At 49.3% G+C, this 18,639-nt stretch overlaps 1 protein-coding gene across 1 annotated transcript in view; it reads left to right on the plus strand.

The window, feature by feature from the left end:
• CD82 (CD82 molecule) overlaps nt 1-4,578 on the plus strand; it is a 135,459-nt gene extending 130,881 nt beyond the window's left edge. The window contains exons 6-9 of the mRNA XM_063946265.1: nt 2,651-2,755; nt 3,284-3,436; nt 3,846-3,929; nt 4,052-4,578. Coding sequence (XP_063802335.1) covers nt 2,651-2,755; nt 3,284-3,436; nt 3,846-3,929; nt 4,052-4,129 — 420 coding nt within the window. The 3' untranslated portion in view covers nt 4,130-4,578. The remainder of the gene's footprint in view (nt 1-2,650; nt 2,756-3,283; nt 3,437-3,845; nt 3,930-4,051) is intronic.
• The last annotated feature ends 14,061 nt before the right edge of the window (nt 4,579-18,639 follow it).

Here is an 18,639-nt window from a genome sequence, read left to right on the forward strand (position 1 = left end):
TATACGTTGTATCGCTCAGTAGTAATGCTCCGCAGTAGTCTGTCTGTTATATACACGTTGTATCGCTCAGTAGTAATGCTCCGCAGTAGCCTGTCTGTTATATGCACGTTGTATCGCTCAGTAGTAATGCTCCGCAGTAGTCTGCCTGTTATATACATGTTGTATCGCTCAGTAGTAATGCTCCGCAGTAGCCTGCCTGTTATATATACGTTGTATCGCTCAGTAGTAATGCTCCGCAGTAGTCTGCCTGTTATATATACGTTGTATCGCTCAGTAGTAATGCTCCGCAGTAGCCTGCCTGTTATATACACGTTATATCGCTCAGTAGTAATGCTCCGCGGTAGTCTGCCTGTTATATACACGTTATATCGCTCAGTAGTAATGCTCCGCAGTAGCCTGTCTGTTATATACGTTGTATCGCTCAGTAGTAATGCTCCGCAGTAGCCTGTCTGTTATATACATGTTGTATCGCTCAGTAGTAATGCTCCGCAGTAGCCTGTCTGTTATATTCACGTTATATCGCTCAGTAGTAATACTCTGTAGTAGTCTGTTATATATACGTTGTATCGCTCAGTAGTAATGCTCCGCAGTAGTCTGCCTGTTATATACACGTTATATCGCTCAGTAGTAATGCTCCGCAGTAGCCTGTCTGTTATATACATGTTGTATCGCTCAGTAGTAATGCTCCGCAGTAGTCTGCCTGTTATATACATGTTACATCGCTCAGTAGTAATGCTCCGCAGTAGCCTGTCTGTTATATACATGTTGTATCGCTCAGTAGTAATGCTCCGCAGTAGCCTGTCTGTTATATACACGTTGTATCGCTCAGTAGTAATGCTCCGCAGTAGCCTGTCTGTTATATACACGTTATATCGCTCAGTAGTAATGCTCCGCAGTAGCCTGTCTGTTATATACGTTGTATTACTCAGTAGTAATGCTCCGCAGTAGCCTGTCTGTTATATACACGTTGTATCGCTCAGTAGTAATGCTCCGCAGTAGCCTGTCTGTTATATACATGTTGTATCGCTCAGTAGTAATGCTCCGCAGTAGTCTGCCTGTTATATACGTTGTATCGCTCAGTAGTAATGCTCCGCAGTAGCCTGCCTGTTATATATACGTTGTATCGCTCAGTAGTAATGCTCCGCAGTAGTCTGCCTGTTATATACGTTGTATCGCTCAGTAGTAATGCTCCGCGGTAGTCTGCCTGTTATATACATGTTATATCGCTCAGTAGTAATGCTCCGCAGTAGCCTGTCTGTTATATACGTTGTATCGCTCAGTAGTAATGCTCCGCAGTAGCCTGTCTGTTATATACGTTGTATCGCTCAGTAGTAATGCTCCGCGGTAGTCTGCCTGTTATATACATGTTATATCGCTCAGTAGTAATGCTCCGCAGTAGCCTGTCTGTTATATACGTTGTATCGCTCAGTAGTAATGCTCCGCAGTAGCCTGTCTGTTATATACGTTGTATCGCTCAGTAGTAATGCTCCGCAGTAGCCTGTCTGTTATATACGTTGTATCGCTCAGTAGTAATGCTCCGCAGTAGTCTGCCTGTTATATACACGTTGTATCGCTCAGTAGTAATGCTCCGCAGTAGCCTGTCTGTTATATACGTTGTATCGCTCAGTAGTAATGCTCCGCGGTAGTCTGCCTGTTATATACACGTTGTATCGCTCAGTAGTAATGCTCCGCGGTAGTCTGCCTGTTATATACATGTTATATCGCTCAGTAGTAATGCTCCGCAGTAGCCTGTCTGTTATATACGTTGTATCGCTCAGTAGTAATGCTCCGCGGTAGTCTGCCTGTTATATACACGTTGTATCGCTCAGTAGTAATGCTCCGCGGTAGTCTGCCTGTTATATACACGTTGTATCGCTCAGTAGTAATGCTCCGCGGTAGTCTGCCTGTTATATACGTTGTATCGCTCAGTAGTAATGCTCCGCAGTAGCCTGTCTGTTATATACGTTGTATCGCTCAGTAGTAATGCTCCGCAGTAGCCTGTCTGTTATATACGTTGTATCGCTCAGTAGTAATGCTCCGCAGTAGCCTGTCTGTTATATACGTTGTATCGCTCAGTAGTAATGCTCCGCGGTAGTCTGCCTGTTATATACACGTTGTATCGCTCAGTAGTAATGCTCCGCGGTAGTCTGCCTGTTATATACACGTTGTATCGCTCAGTAGTAATGCTCCGCGGTAGTCTGCCTGTTATATACACGTTGTATCGCTCAGTAGTAATGCTCCGCGGTAGTCTGCCTGTTATACACGTTGTATCGCTCAGTAGTAATGCTCCGCGGTAGTCTGCCTGTTATATACACGTTGTATCGCTCAGTAGTAATGCTCCGCAGTAGCCGGCCTGTTATATATACGTTGTATCGCTTAGTAGTAATGCTCTGCAGTAGCCGGCCTGTTATATATACGTTGTATCGCTCAGTAGTAATGCTCCGCAGTAGCCTGCCTGTTATATACACGTTGTATCGCTCAGTAGTAATGCTCCGCAGTAGCCTGTCTGTTATATACGTTGTATCGCTCAGTAGTAATGCTCCGCGGTAGTCTGCCTGTTATATACTGTACGTTGTGGTGTTCTGTACTCGTCATCCTAAACAGCTTCTTATTAATACTCCATTCTTCTCTTGTCTCCTGCTGAAAACAGCTGAAAAGTGAGGTATCGTCCGTAATACATAAACTGATTGTGGATTACAACCCAAGTGACACCCCGAAGAGTGCGGAGAGTACGTGGGATTATATCCAGTATAATGTGAGTATGGTTTATAGACTGGGTGCTAATAATGACCTCCTACAGCTGTTACTCCAATTGGCCAGATTCAGGGAGACGCCACCCGCCGACGGCTGCGCAGCTTTCAGTCAGCGCCGGTTAGAGCATAGTCCTAGTATTTACTGTATGTAAGCACCAACTCTAAGACAGCCGTGAGCTATTCTCCAAACCCCGCGGGACATTTATTATAACCCGCGGCGCGGTATAAAGGGGGCTGGCGGGGTATAGTATAGCGCATCGTGTGGTCTGAGGGCTGCACATTAAAGTGGTCGGAAACAGAGTTTGCGGAAAAGAGAGAAGGTAGAAGAAATATTCTCCATTTATTAAGCAGCAAGAGTTGGTGTTTTAATGGTTTTCTCCGTCAATTTCCGACCACCAATGCTGCAAAATGTACGATGCTGCACATCACTGATCACTGAATACAGGAGTGCTGCGGCTCGCTGTGCTGCGGCTCGCTGTGCTGCGGCTGATTGTGCTGCGACTCATGTCTCGTTCTGTTCTTGGTTGCAGCTGAAGTGCTGTGGTTGGATCAGTTACCAGAATTGGACAGAAAACCCAAACGTTGGAAACCACACTGATTACTTTCCATGCTCCTGTGTCGCTAATAATACCCGCGCTGAGTCTGGCTTCTGCAATACCACCGTCTCTGCTCTCTACCCAGCGGTGAGTGTCCGCGTCTCCGCACTGCGGGGATAAATTCCCCTAGTAATTATCTGTCTATTCCTTGTGTCATGGATTTACAGCGGAGGCCACCATTGTCTGGCCTCAGTCTGTTTATGAGAATTCTGCTTAGTGCCTCGTGCCTCACTGATGTCTCTAGGTCCGAATAGATTATGCCTCAGAAATGGTCATTTATAAAGCTGCAAATGCTATTCTGTGACATCAGACGGTCACTTATGCGCAAGTGTGCAGCGTTTCCCCGGTAGGCCGTATTGATGGTCTCCATTCTCCCATAGAATGGCCGCCTCGGCCACATGCAGGCACTCCATATATAATTATATATCTCCACACTGTTTTTGTTGACTTATGAGTGGCGGAGACTCTGTTACTGAGCGTCTGCTTTGTGTCGCAGGGCTGCGAGGCGCAGGTGGAGGGATGGCTGCAGGACAATCTCGCCATTATCTTGGGCGTGTGCGTGGGCGTGGCTGTGATTGAGGTAAGTGATCCGTGTCACCACAGTATATCGCTGCTAAATGAGTGTTCCAGGGGCCGGGTATTGTAACAGATCTGTCCACCTCGTCACTGTGCCTCACACCTCACACCCTCTTCTCTCTCTAGTTAATAGGTCTGATTCTATCCATATGTCTCTGCCGAAACATCCAAAATGAGGATTATACCAAGGTGCCAAAATACTGATGTGTTCCCGCGTCCCCTACACTGCGCTGGATTACCCCACCCGACGGAAGATGCGAGGGGGCAAGGACACCGGCCCTACCATCATTCCAGCCCCCGAACACACCGCCATGTATATCTACCCCCCTGTGTACAGATCACAAAGAGAAGGCGATGTCGCCGTCATCCCACCGCTTGGACCATAGAAGGGAATTGCTGAACGTCGTATATAGTGTAGAATTTGTGTATATTGATGATTAGTGCTGGAAGCGGCACCCTGCGATTCTCCAGCCGCTGCGGTTCTCCAGCCTCCGTCACGTGGACGCTTTGCAGCCGCTGGAGAGAGGCGGGGTTACCCCAGGCCGCTCCCTGGACATACATTCTGTGTATAGTAATATGGAGCAGAGTTATCTGATAGAACCTTTTATTTCTGTATAAAAATAGTTGTAAATAAAAGTGCTGAGCTTGTCTGACTGGATGGGTGGTTACCGTGGTAGCTGGGCAAAACTATGCTGTAACCCTTAGCAACAAGTCAGATGTAAGAACTACATTCTGCTGCACTGGTTTATGAGTCGCCCCATTCACACAAACTGCGCGGAGGTAAAATCCCAGGTGTGGCGTCTTCACAGTGGCTATTTATTATGTGTGTCCGTATCCCTCCCTCCTGTCTCACCAAGCCGGCCAGCCGGAGAAACCGGGGCGGTGACAACTGCACGGCACGATTGTCAGTGCTAAGGGCCGGCTCAGTGAGACTGATGCGGGCGGCCGGCTCGGTGAGACTGATGCGGGCGGCCAGCTCGGTGAGACTGATGCGGGCGGCCGGCTCGGTGAGACTGAAGCGGGCGGCCGTCTCGGTGAGACAGGACAGAAGAGACAGGCATCAATAACCTTATTTACTCTGGAGGCTTTGTACATCATTCCAACATGAATGTCAATTTTACTTTTAACTTTGTGTTCCGTGTGAGTGTATATATAATATACAGTGTATATATTATAGATGGTGGCTGGGTCACCTCAGTCCTGGCCCCTGCCCCCCACTCTAACCCTGTTTGCTGCCCCTACCCCCATACGGCTGTTTTCCAGCCCTGCACTCCTCTGAGCTGTTCCCCACCCTCCGTCCCAAATGCCCCTGCTGCCGTACTTGCCTCCAGCGGTCAGTCCTCTCCTAAGGCTGTCTTTCCCCTCGCTGTGGGAGCCATTGGAGCAAGTATCCAGGCCTGAGTAGATTGGACAGCCTTACACTATTATGTGTGTGTATGTATATATATATATATATATATATATATATATAATATACATGTGTGTGTAGACAAAAGTAATTGGACACCCCCCCCCCATGCGAGTGAGTTGATGTGTGCTGCTGCTGCAGACGTGTTTGTGGCGGTATAAGACGGGTGCAGGGTAGGATGGCTTGTCGGAAGGAGATCAGAGTGAGAAGGGGATCTTCATAGGCTGCGCGATGTCATGTTTCCAGGGCGACTGGTATACAGACATTTCGGTAACCCGGATGGACTGGCAGCTCAGAGTCCCAGATCTTAACCCCTTTGAGAACCTCTGAGATGAATTGGGGCGAAGGGTGCGTTCTAGACTGACTTATCCTTCTTCAGTGTCGCAGCCGGTCACAGTACAGATGATGGAATGGCAGAGCACACCCCCTGCTGGTGTCCAGGAACTTGTGGGCAGTTTGCCAGGACGGGCGTCTGCAGCAATCACCGCACGTGGTGACCCTACACGGTACTGACGTCAGTAACATCTCGCTGATCTATTCCTGTCAGTGTCCAATCACTTTTGTCTACATAGTGTATATATACATATATAGTGTGTATCTATAATAGATGGAATAACAGAAAGCTCTGAATTAATGCTATATACCCTTACAAACCCGGTGCCTTCTCAGCGCAGACCCACCCAAATGCCCGGGGGGCAGAACGTTTGCTAAGAACCAGAGCCAGGCTACAGAACAGACCTCGGTGCCTGCTTCCTCCTAGTCCTGCAGCCGATGCACACAGCGGAGGCTGCCGTACACATGTAGCCGGTCAGGTAGTGCTGCATACTATACAACTATTCCGCCATGTGTCAGTGTGCCATTGTTCTAGGGCCCCCAGGCGTCAGTGTATCATTGTTCTGGGGCCCCCAGGCGTCAGTGTATCATTGTTCTGGGGCCCCCATGTGTCAGTGTGCCATTGTTCTGGGGCCCCGGGTGTCAGTGTACCATTGTTCTGGGGCCCCGGGTGTCAGTGTGCCATTGTTCTGGGGCCCCAGGCGTCAGTGTGCCATTGTTCTGGGGCCCCGGGTGTCAGTGTGCCATTGTTCTGGGGCCCCCAAGTGTCAGTGTGCCATTGTTCTGGGGCCCCGGGTGTCAGTGTGCCATTGTTCTGGGGCCCCGGGTGTCAGTGTGCCATTGTTCTGTGGCCCCGGGTGTCAGTGTGCCAATGTTCTGGGGCCCCCTCCCCCTTTTCCCAGAGATGTGTCAGTTGCGTCTCCACCGTATATGGGTGACTGTAATCCGGATCCTGTAGCCACCTGTGACTGTGATATCCTCATTATATCTGTATCTGCTTTTGTTTGTCACCAGAATCTGATCACAATATTAAACCGCTCAATAAAGATGACGCCCTGGTGCCCTCTGTGATTATTAGGACTCGGGAAATCTGATTTACGTATAATGATGCCAAGAAACAACCGTTCCAACGCTGTAATGACTCAGGGTGGAATGAAGTTATGTTTAAGCTTTTCCTTACTGCGCGGTCTGCGGACGCAGAGCCAGAGACTCCCCGCATATCCGTACACGGTCGTGTCACATTATTATGACACCAGCTAATAACCAGAGTAACCGCCGTGTGCAGCGCGGACAGCAGCTAGACGTCCACTGAACTGTCATGTTACACACGTCTGGCAGCCCCAGGGTCATTGTGACGGTGAGCTGCTCCGCTGTAGCGCGTCGGCCTCACACACCGTCATAGCCGACGTTCACCTCTCACATCAATGGCGTGTGGCGCTCCGCAGATTCCATATTGGTTATTCGCAATAGTGCCATTCATTCAGTCACGATACACCTTCACCGCAGCAGCACGCGGATAGGTCACACACTGCGCTGTGTCAGGAATACCGCCACCCCAGCCCCGAACGCTGATATCATCCTTGTTTGCAACTCTGATAAATCCTCCCCTTTTACCCATGACAGCATGTGATATGTGTGCAGACGGCCTATCGCCCACCTTATATACCGACCACGCCAGCGCACGGTACGTGATGTACTTCATGGTCTACGCACTGCTGCTGTCACATGTAGGCGGTGGGTATAATGTGTATTACACTATATTGAATAGAAATAGGTGAATCTATAGGTACAGCGTGCACCGGGGTTATCAGGTGTGTGAGCCGCCTGTGTAATTGGCGAGGAATCGCTGTGATGAGCCACCGATGGGTTAATAGAATAATCGCCGGCTTGTAATTCGGAACAAACTTTACCATGCAGCAAAGAAATGCGCAAACAATTCCAAATGATACAAGAGCGAGAGAAAGGCGTCCTGATCAGGAGCACAATGTGCGCAACTCGTATGGGGGAGATGTATCAAGCCTTGGAGAGAGATACAGTGGACAAGCTAAGCAAAGCAATCATTTATTTAGCTAGATTTGGTGCATCTCCCCCTTGTCAGGGGGTAAGTGGGGAAGTTGCTCAAAGCAGTCAGCCTGTAAGGGGTAGATTTGGTGAAGTTTCTAAAAATGAAAAATGGTGGTGTTGCTGCTTTTAGCTAGAATCTGATTGGCTGCTATGGGCAACACCATAATAGATTCTGATTGGCTGCTATGGGCAACACCATAATAGATTCTGATTGGCTGCTATGGGCAATACCATAATAGATTCTGATTGGCTGCTATGGGCAACACCATAATAGATTCTGATTGGCTGCTATGGGCAATACCATAATAGATTCTGATTGGCTGCTATGGGTAACACCATAATAGATTCTGATTGGCTGCTATGGGCAACACCATAATAGATTCTGATTGGCTGCTATGGGCAACACCATAATAGATTCTGATTGGCTGCTATAGGCAACGCCACCACTTGCCTGTTTTAGAAGCTTTAGTAAATCTCCCCCATACGGTCATTATCTAGCACAGTCTGACACTAATATAATGATTGCCTCTGGTGGTCCTGACTCCTGATGAAGAACGTCTCTTGGTTACTCAGCTGCACCACACCGTCCTTACAGCTGCTCATCAAACATGGATTCTAGTGACTGGTCCAATCTTCCCCCAGCCCATGGTGGCCATATACAGGGGCAGCTCACAATGCAATGTCTTGATGCTGAATTGGAGGTGTATGTGCCCTAATATTTCTGCCCATATGGCTCATCTGGGGAACATCCAGGCGATTACACCCACATACACCCAACCGGGTCACAAGCCCAGGAAAAGCTTCTTATCCTCATTTCTAATAGTAAAAGCCACGTTTGCTGTTAGAATAGCTCAGTAATACCGTAGACCTAGGTCAGAAGCGGCTGCATTTATTGGCGAGTGCTCGCCTGCGCCGTTATACAAATACCGCTACATCCGTGCGTCTGACTGTGCAAGGACTGAGACGCCCACTTTCCGGGTACCACCAGGTGTGTCTATACAGATTTCCGCTCACAGTGAATGTACGTCACAGGAACACACCAACGACGCCCATAAGATGGGCCACCTATGTGTGTCTGTCCAGTCACTGACCAGGAACGCTCAGCACTTTTCCAAGACATCTCTAATACTGTGCATCCCAGCTGCAACTGCGCCTAGGTGCCGACACGCTGTGACGCTAAGATGAAAGTAGCAAAAAGTGTTTTTAAAATGCTCCCAGAAAATCACATAATATGCATAGGGTCACTGAAGGAAGCCCGAATCCGCTGAGTACACAGCCGGCCAATGAGAAGTGGTGAGATGGCGCTGGTGGCTGTCATCGGGGTGTATTTGTGTCAGTCCCCGCCAGTGATACAGCTACTGCATCCGGTCGCAGGTACACACCCTCCTGCCTGTCTAAGCGGCTGCAGACACAATTACAGTGGGGGCGGGATGGACGCACGCAGACGTATGTATGTTATGTATACATGAGCAAATTCTCGCATCCGCAAAAGGAAGGAAGTGACCTCCTGCATTATAAACTACACTAGGAAGGGAATTCAATTAGCCGTGATAACCCATTTAAATATTTTGCTGTTCAGTTAGCCACATAAATAAAGTTGCGTTAACCCTCCATAGGATTTAATACAATGAAAAGTTAGGAAAGTTTCAAGGATAAAATGTCGGAAGTTGGTTCAGACCCCCTGGGGTACAGGCTGATTTCCCTGTCTCCCCCCACATTTTACATGGCCAACATCACAGAAAATCTGAGATAAACGTTCTCTATTGAATGTCACAGTAAGTGGAGCGCGCATGGACACGTGAGTACAATTACCGCGCAGTAAGCGTTAGTTCTGGCCTCGGTACATAAAGATTTTCATTGAATCTACCCCTTGATCTTAGCTGGAAGGCTGAGAAGAGAATGAGCCAATGTTGGGGTATTTGATGCAGGCAGTGGGCCCTAATACAGGGTGCAGTCCTCCTCGTTGGGGTGGAGAGAAGATACTGACAAATGTTCTTTTGTCTTTACATATACTGTGAAATGAACTATCCCTGATCTATTTCCAGCTTTTTATATAGTTCTACACCTGATATTTCTCTCTATAGAGACGCTACGCCACCAGCAGCCGCTGCTGAGCACGCCAGGAGTGTCCGTCTGGATGATTGATGTATAATGTAATGATTTTTATTAGTTCATAATATGACCAGTCGTCTTTTATCAACAAGAGAGATCCAAGTACACTTAAAATATTCAAAACTACAGTTTACAATCCACATTTATTTCCCCGTAGATCATCAGAAAATGTTACCGTTATTTATACGCGTCTACCTGCGATGCAGAGACAGACTATAGCGAGTCACTGCCACCTAGTGGCCTTCCTATCATGAAGAGCGATGACACTGCGGTGGTCTAGCTCAGGAGCGCTAAGCTATGATGGGATGATCTGTCAATCAGAGCTGAGAGCAGCCATTTGTGTTTGTTGTTCTGCTGGGAAAATGTCGGAACGTACATAGAAAATGATTTGCCCTTATTTGTTATTAAATGGAATTTGTGATTTCTCTGCAGACGCCTGGCATTCTGTATCTGTAGGGTTAATCTAGATTGCACTTTGTTTCCTGGCCAGGCCTGCATTCCTGCTATCTCTCATCACTTCAGTCTCTGGGTCTGCACTGTCTCACATCCCCCTACACTTTCCCACAGAAACCAGTGCTTCCCAGCGCCATCCCTGGCTTACACCTCCTCTGGGGACTGCATCTCTCAGAAACACATCATCCCCATTATCAGTTCACAGGCTGGAGCCCTGCCTAGCCATAAGGCTTTGGTCAGTACTATCTGTGACCACAAGATGGTGCTAAAGTCATGTCCTGCTCAGTCTATAGCTGGCAGCAGCTTTCCTATAGTATAGGGGTCATCATGCTGTGTAGGGTAGGACAGAGTAACAAAATCACCGCTGGATCCGTCAGAACTTATATCTCTCTTCTGTTCCCAGCTTCCTGACGTTGTCTGGTCCTTTAATTCAACATAAGACAATCGAGAACTTTCGGTTGCTGCGCAGCGATCAGGCAAAAAAATCGGTACTTCTGCGCATGCATATGCGGCGCAATGCGCACGCGCGACGTACTATTACAACGAACGATGTAGTTTCACACAAGGTCTAGCGAAGCTTTTCAGTCGCACTGGTGGCCGCAGAGTGATTGACATGAAGTGGGTGTTTCTGGATGGCAACTGACCGTTTTCAGGGATAGTTTGGAAAAATGCAAGCGTGCCACCATAAACGCAGGCTTGGCTGGGCGAACGCAGGGCGTGTTCGTGACGTCAAAACAGGAACTGAATAGTCTGAAGTGATCGCAAGCGCTGAGTAAGTATTGAGCTACTCTAAAACTGCACAAAATTATTTTGTAGCCTCTCTGCGATCCTTTCGTTCGCACTTCTGCTACGCTAAAATACACTCCCAGTGGGCGGCCACAATGCGTTTGCATGGCTGCTAAAAACTGCTAGCGAGCGATCAACTCGGAATGACCACCAATGTTCTCAATGTCATCAGTCAGCCTGGAGAACGAGAGCAGGAATTCAGTGCAGAGATCCCACACACACTACCATCCCGGATCGCGACTGACGGAGAGAGATGTCGGTCGACCGTACACAGCGATATATTCGTTCAGTGCCCACATCCAGGACCACGCTGTCGGTGCAGATATCTTAAGATTACCTGACGGATAAGAAAGGGGCAGACTAGATGGGCCGCGTATCTGTCGTCACATTCTATGTTTCTATGCCTGCAAGCAGGTCTGAAGATGCGCGGGAGTGCGCAATAGTGCGCATACACTTGATGTGTACGATTTGTTGCTCCAATTCATCTCAAGATGACAAATCGTCCAATTTATTGTCTCGTGTGTACCCAGCTTTCCTGCTGATCCAGTGTGCCAGCGTATCCCTCCAGCATGGCATCCTTGAGGTTACCCGGGGACTCAGGGCTGTATTCACAGCAGGTGATGCCAGGAGAGGAAAGCCAGTGGGCGACGATGGGGGCGGGGTGGGGATAATTGCGTCATTAGCACCCCCCAGGGTAAATTGTTGCTATTGGAGCATATTTACATAGCGGCGGGGCAAATATGATGCCATTCCCATAGAATCACGCCCCAGGACCACGGTTCTACTGTTTTTATCTCCCCATTCTGCCCACTTCACTAGGAAGTGAGCAGAATGCGGCAGGGATGCCCGCTCTTCCGGGGCTGCGGAGGACTACCCAAAAAGAGTGCGTCTACCGCAGTGGTTCTCAAACTCGGTCCTCAGGACCCCACACAGTGCATGTTTTGCAGATAACCCAGTAAGTGCACAGGTGTATTAATTATTCACAGACACATTTTAAAAGGTCCACAGGTGGAGCTAATTATGTTACTTGTGATTCTGTGAGGATACCTGCAAAACATGCACCGTGTGGGGTCCTGAGGACCGAGTTTGAGAACCTGTGGTCTACCGCATGATCCGGGAGAGTGGGTAAGTATGCATTGTAGTCCCTGGGCACAGCGACGCACTGGGGCCCCACACACCCATTAACGGGAACCAATGAAATCATAACATGCCCTCCTGATGTTCCACCACTTCTATCTGTATTCACACGGCGAATGGCCTATTTATTTATTACCAGTTGTTTATATAGCGCACACATATTCTGCAGCGCTGTACAGAGAATCAGTCCCTGCTCCAGTGGAGCTTACACTCTATGGGGGTAATTCAGACCTGATTGCTAGGCTGTGTTTCCGTACAGTGGACGATCAGATCTAAACTGCGCATGCGTATGCACCGCAATGCACAGGCGCATAGCACGGGTACAAATCGGATCACCGCTCAGTGAGTGGTTGGAAAAACGCAGGCGTGTCCAAGCGTTTGCAGGGCGGGTGTCTGACGTCATTTCCGATTCCGGACAGGCTGAAGTGATCGCAGCGGCTGAGTAAGTCCTGGGCTGCGCAGAGACTGCACAAGATCTGTTTGTACCGCTCGGTTACACATGCGATCACACGCACAGCGAAAATACACTCCCCTATGAGCGGCGACTATCTGATCGCAGCAGTGCAAAAAGCGCCTAGTGAGCGATCAGGTGTAAATTAGGCTCTATATTCCCTCACACACACTCTCTCTCTCTCTCTGTTGGGAGTCCGGAGTACCCAGAGGAAACCCACGCAAGTATGGGGAGAATATACAAACTCCACATAGTTAGGGCCATGGTGGGAATGGAACCCACGACCTCAGTGCTGTGAGGCAGTAATGCTAACCATTAAACCATCCGTGCTGCCTCTTCCACCAATCAGCATGGTGTCAGCCACTCAGTCTTGCTGCAGGTTGGGAGGCAGCTAGAGAATGCTGATTGGCCGCTCTGATTGTGGAACCATCACCCGCCCCTGCTAGGGGGCCCGTAGAAGTGTGGGGCCCTGCGCAGCTACTCAGTGTGCCTAAATGTTACTATGGCTCTAAGTGGATGATCGGTCTTACAGATCGTGTTTCAGCTAAATACAGTGATTTCTGGCAATATAACCCACCTGGTGCATCAGCCGAGATACTGAATAAAAGCCTTTCCAGGGGATTCAGAGCAGGACCCTCATCATCAGCTGCCAGAAGAGCCCATAGACTATTCTCATTAATCTAACATTACAGCTGTCTGGGGATTTGTACCGAGACCGCGCTGTATACTGTATCTGGGATATATCCGGCTATTTTATCCATCCTTCTCCCGACATGAACCCAACGTGACGCAGATGTCTATTCACACCCAAGATCCAGACCCTAGAAATATCAGGGAGATATGGGAAGCTCTCCAGGTGGCACGGATCACATCTCTCCAGAGATCTGTGGAATCGATGCCACGCGGAGGTACAGGGGTAATACACAGTACTAGGCAGTGGCACCTATGGCACCTCAGTGTAGATTATTGGGTGTGCTATGATATGTCACCATTCAGGATATTGAAATGTTTAGAAAGCCGACAGATGACTAATGGGCCCTACACACTGACAGATCCGCCGCCGAGCTGCCTGACGGCGGATACGGCCAATGGGCGACCCAGCGGCGTGGGGGGGCAGTGTCACCCGGCTCCATAGCAGTGCAGGCAAATATGGACGATCTCGTCCATATTGGCCTGCATGCACAAGTGCCGGGGCACCAGCGAAGAAGGAGCGCGGGCCACGTATCGTTCATCGCTGGTGCCTCCACACTGAAAGATATGAACGGTATCTCGGCATATCTTTCAGTATTATCTGCCAGTGTGTAAGGCCCATATCACTAACTGCAGTCTAAGCCCAATTACTAAACCCTAATTAGCCTTCAATCTCGTAGCCGCCATTTCATCTGCAATGGCGCAAATTCAGCTTATCTGGATGTTTGTACTGGTCAGATCCAGCAAACATCACCCGCCATTATTTTCAGCAGTATGACAATGTAACTAGTGATCCCACCGCACACACTAAACACAGGGGGACATTTACTAAGCAGTGATAAGAGCGGAGAAGTGAGCCAGTGGAGTAGTTGCCCATGGCAACCAATCATCAGCTCTATCATTTTATAGTATGCAAATTATAGATGTTACTTCAGTGCTGATTGGTTGCCATGGGCAACTTCTCCACTGGCTCACTTCTCCGCTCTTATCACTGCTTAGTAAATGTCCCCCACAGTGTAACACGCTCTGGTGTGGTGTGAGCCTCCTATGTGTCTCTGGTACACAGCAGCGGCCACATGTGCACATTTTTGCATCTTGTGTGAAGAGACGCCAGCTCCTATAATCTAGAACTCCCGCCAGCAGCGACGCCGCGCTGCGCTCAGCCAGGCCGGAGACAGCAGGCGGTCTGCACAGATGCTTTAGTTACACAGTTGCATCGCAGGAGCCAGTTACACAAATGACAGGATACATCTGTGTGTACACAAACGCTGTTCTCATATGTGTCACAGAGTATACAGCACGTGTTATCCGCACTCGCCTGTTTCTGATTCATCTGTATATTATACATTGCTTCCAGTATGTCCAGAATTCCCTGTATACGTATCTGCTGCTTTATCAGTGTGGAACATTTATATTTCCTGAGTTTTATTGTAGAGATGTTACAATGTTACAACCAGTGTCCTCTCTTACAGCAGCCAGCCTGATTTATAGGTGAGACTCATCACCATTGCTGGTGGAGTGCGTACAATTCAGAATCAGACCCATTCTCTCACCAAACATCAGGGAGACTCATCACTTTCTGGGCGTCCTCCTGTAGAGCAGAGCGCCCTTCTTCACCCGGCCACTTCCTTACAGACAGGTATGAGGATGAGGCATTATGACTTCAGATGGAGCGAAATGCGTCACCGTGTCCCAGCCTTATTGTACAAAGCTGTGATTCAGAATCAGACCCATACTTTCCGCAAACATCAGGGAGACTCATCACTTTCTGGGCGTCCTCCTGTAGAGCAGTGCGCCCTTCTTCACCCGGCCACTTCCTTACAGACAGGTATGAGGATGAGGCATTATGACTTCAGATGGAGCGAAATGCGTCACCGTGTCCCAGCCTTATTGTACAAAGCTGTGATTCAGAATCAGACCCATACTCTCCGTGAACATCAGGGAGACTCATCACTTTCTGGGCGTCCTCCTGTAGAGCAGAGCGCCCTTCTTCACCCGGCCACTTCCGTACAGACAGATATGAGGATGAGGCATTATGACTTCAGATGGAGCGAAATGCGTCACCGTGTCCCAGCCTTATTGTACAAAGCTGTGATTCAGAATCAGACCCATACTCTCCGTGAACATCAGGGAGACTCATCACTTTCAGGGCATCCTCCTGTAGAGCAGTGCGCCCTTCTTCACCCGGCCACTTCCTTACAGACAGGTATGAGGATGAGGCATTATGACTTCAGATGGAGCGAAATGCGTCACCGTGTCCCAGCCTTATTGTACAAAGCTGTGATTCAGAATCAGACCCATACTTTCCGTGAACATCAGGGAGACTCATCACTTTCTGGGCGTCCTCCTGTAGAGCAGTGCGCCCTTCTTCACCCGGCCACTTCCTTACAGACAGGTATGAGGATGAGGCATTATGACTTCAGATGGAGCAAAATGCGTCACCGTGTCCCAGCCTTATTGTACAAAGCTGTGATTCAGAATCAGACCCATACTCTCCGTGAACATCAGGGAGACTCATCACTTTCTGGGCGTCCTCCTGTAGAGCAGAGCGCCCTTCTTCACCCGGCCACTTCCGTACAGACAGATATGAGGATGAGGCATTATGACTTCAGATGGAGCGAAATGCGTCACCGTGTCCCAGCCTTATTGTACAAAGCTGTGATTCAGAATCAGACCCATACTCTCCGTGAACATCAGGGAGACTCATCACTTTCTGGGCATCCTCCTGTAGAGCAGTGCGCCCTTCTTCACCCGGCCCCTTCCTTACAGACAGGTATGAGGATGAGGCATTATGACTTTATCTGGAGCGAAACGCGTCACCGTGTCCCAGCCTTATTGTACAATGCTGCAAATCACTATTGCACAGAATTTGGCCAGTCTCCAATATCCCACTTTTATTTCTTATGACCTGGGTGGAGCCTTCATGCTATACGAGACATGGGGTGAGCGTGCATTGCGTCACCACACCTCCCGTACCTACTACCTGGAGTCGGTAAGTATACAGCAAAGGTACCTCACTGTGGCCTCGTTAATGTCTAGAAGTATAATGAGAGTCTTTATTACATGTGCCACAGAAGCGCAAATGGGAGGAGCAATATGTGTCCCATTATAATGCAGCTGTGTATTGACCAATAGAACGGGAACAATCCGGACTGTGAGGCCTTTCCACCCCTTTATTTTGCAGATACATATACAGTAGCAAAGTACAAATAAGCTCCGCCCACTAACCACAGTCCGCACCAATCTGCCCCTTATCCTAGGGAACTCCACCCACTGTCATTTCAGTTCTGCTACTAATCAGGATAATTGGGAAGTACTTAAATAAAGCCATCTAGTAAATTGCAGCTTGCTAGTGCAAACACAGATGCATCATTATGGCATGACAGGAAAGCTAATGTAAAACACATAAACACATATACGACAGCTCCACCTGCTGTCCCTCCAATGTAATTACATATCAAGTCTCAGTCTATTGTAATTTCTCAACAATAATAACTATGAAAAGGCTGCACCCTATCCTACAGCTCTGCCCATCGCCTGATGACAGCTCCCACTCTCCCACCGCCATCTTGCCTGCATACGTATGCGCTTGCTGGGTAAATGAGGACATGTGCACAGAAGTAGGCGTGTTGTTGTCTGGAAACAGAACAGAGAGCACAGTCTCCTGACAGCGGCCGCATGAGGTGACAGCGGGGAGACTGCACACCCGCCAACGAGGCCGGGCATACTGTCATTCATATGTATGAGGTGACAGCGGGGAGACTGTCATTCATATGTATAAGGTGACAGCGGGGAGACTGTACACCCGCCAGCGAGGCCGGGCATACTGTCATTCATATGTATGAGGTGACAGCGGGGAGACTGTCATTCATATGTATAAGGTGACAGCAAGAAGACTGCACACCCACCAGCAAGGCCGGGCATACTGTCATTCATATGTATGAGGTGACAGCGGGGAGACTGTACACCCACCAGCAAGGCCGGGCATACTGTCATTCATATGTATAAGGTGACAGCGGGGAGACTGCACACCCACCAGCGAGGCCGGGCATACTGTCATTCATATGTATGAGGTGACAGCGGGGAGACTGTACACCCACCAGCAAGGCCGGGCATACTGTCATTCATATGTATAAGGTGACAGCGGGGAGACTGCACACCCACCAGCGAGGCCGGGCATACTGTCATTCATATGTATGAGGTGACAGCGAGGAGACTGTGCACACACCAGCGAGGCCGGGCATACTGTCATTCATATGTATAAGGTGACAGCGAGGAGACTGTGCACACACCAGCGAGGCCGGGCATACTGTCATTCATATGTATGAGGTGACAGCGGGGAGACTGTACACACACCAGCGAGGCCGGGCATACTGTCATTCATATGTATGAGGTGACAGCGGGGAGACTGTACACACACCAGCGAGGCCGGGCATACTGTCATTCATATGTATGAGGTGACAGCAAGAAGACTGTACACCCACCAGCAAGGCCGGGCATACTGTCATTCATATGTATGAGGTGACAGCGGGGAGACTGTACACCCACCAGCGAGGCCGGGCATACTGTCATTCATATGTATGAGGTGACAGCGGGGAGACTGTACACACACCAGCGAGGCCGGGCATACTGTCATTCATATGTATGAGGTGACAGCGAGGAGACTGTACACACACCAGCGAGGCCGGGCATACTGTCATTCATATGTATGAGGTGACAGCGAGGAGACTGTACACCCACCAGCAAGGCCGGGCATACTGTCATTCATATGTATGAGGTGACAGCGGGGAGACTGTACACCCACCAGCGAGGCCGGGCATACTGTCATTCATATGTATGAGGTGACAGCGAGGAGACTGTACACCCACCAGCGAGGCCGGGCATACTGTCATTCATATGTATGAGGTGACAGCAGGGAGACTGTACACACACCAGCGAGGCCGGGCATACTGTCATTCATATGTATGAGGTGACAGCGGGGAGACTGCACACCCGCCAGCGAGGCCGGGCATACTGTCATTCATATGTATGAGGTGACAGCGGGGAGACTGTACACACACCAGCGAGGCCGGGCATACTGTCATTCATATGTATGAGGTGACAGCGAGGAGACTGTACACCCACCAGCGAGGCCGGGCATACTGTCATTCATATGTATGAGGTGACAGCGGGGAGACTGCACACCCACCAGCGAGGCCGGGCATACTGTCATTCATATGTATGAGGTGACAGCGGGGAGACTGTACACCCACCAGCGAGGCCGGGCATACTGTCATTCAT

The sequence above is a fragment of the Pseudophryne corroboree genome, chromosome 11, assembly GCF_028390025.1.
Source record: "Pseudophryne corroboree isolate aPseCor3 chromosome 11, aPseCor3.hap2, whole genome shotgun sequence".
Classification (NCBI taxonomy): Eukaryota; Metazoa; Chordata; class Amphibia; order Anura; family Myobatrachidae; genus Pseudophryne; species Pseudophryne corroboree.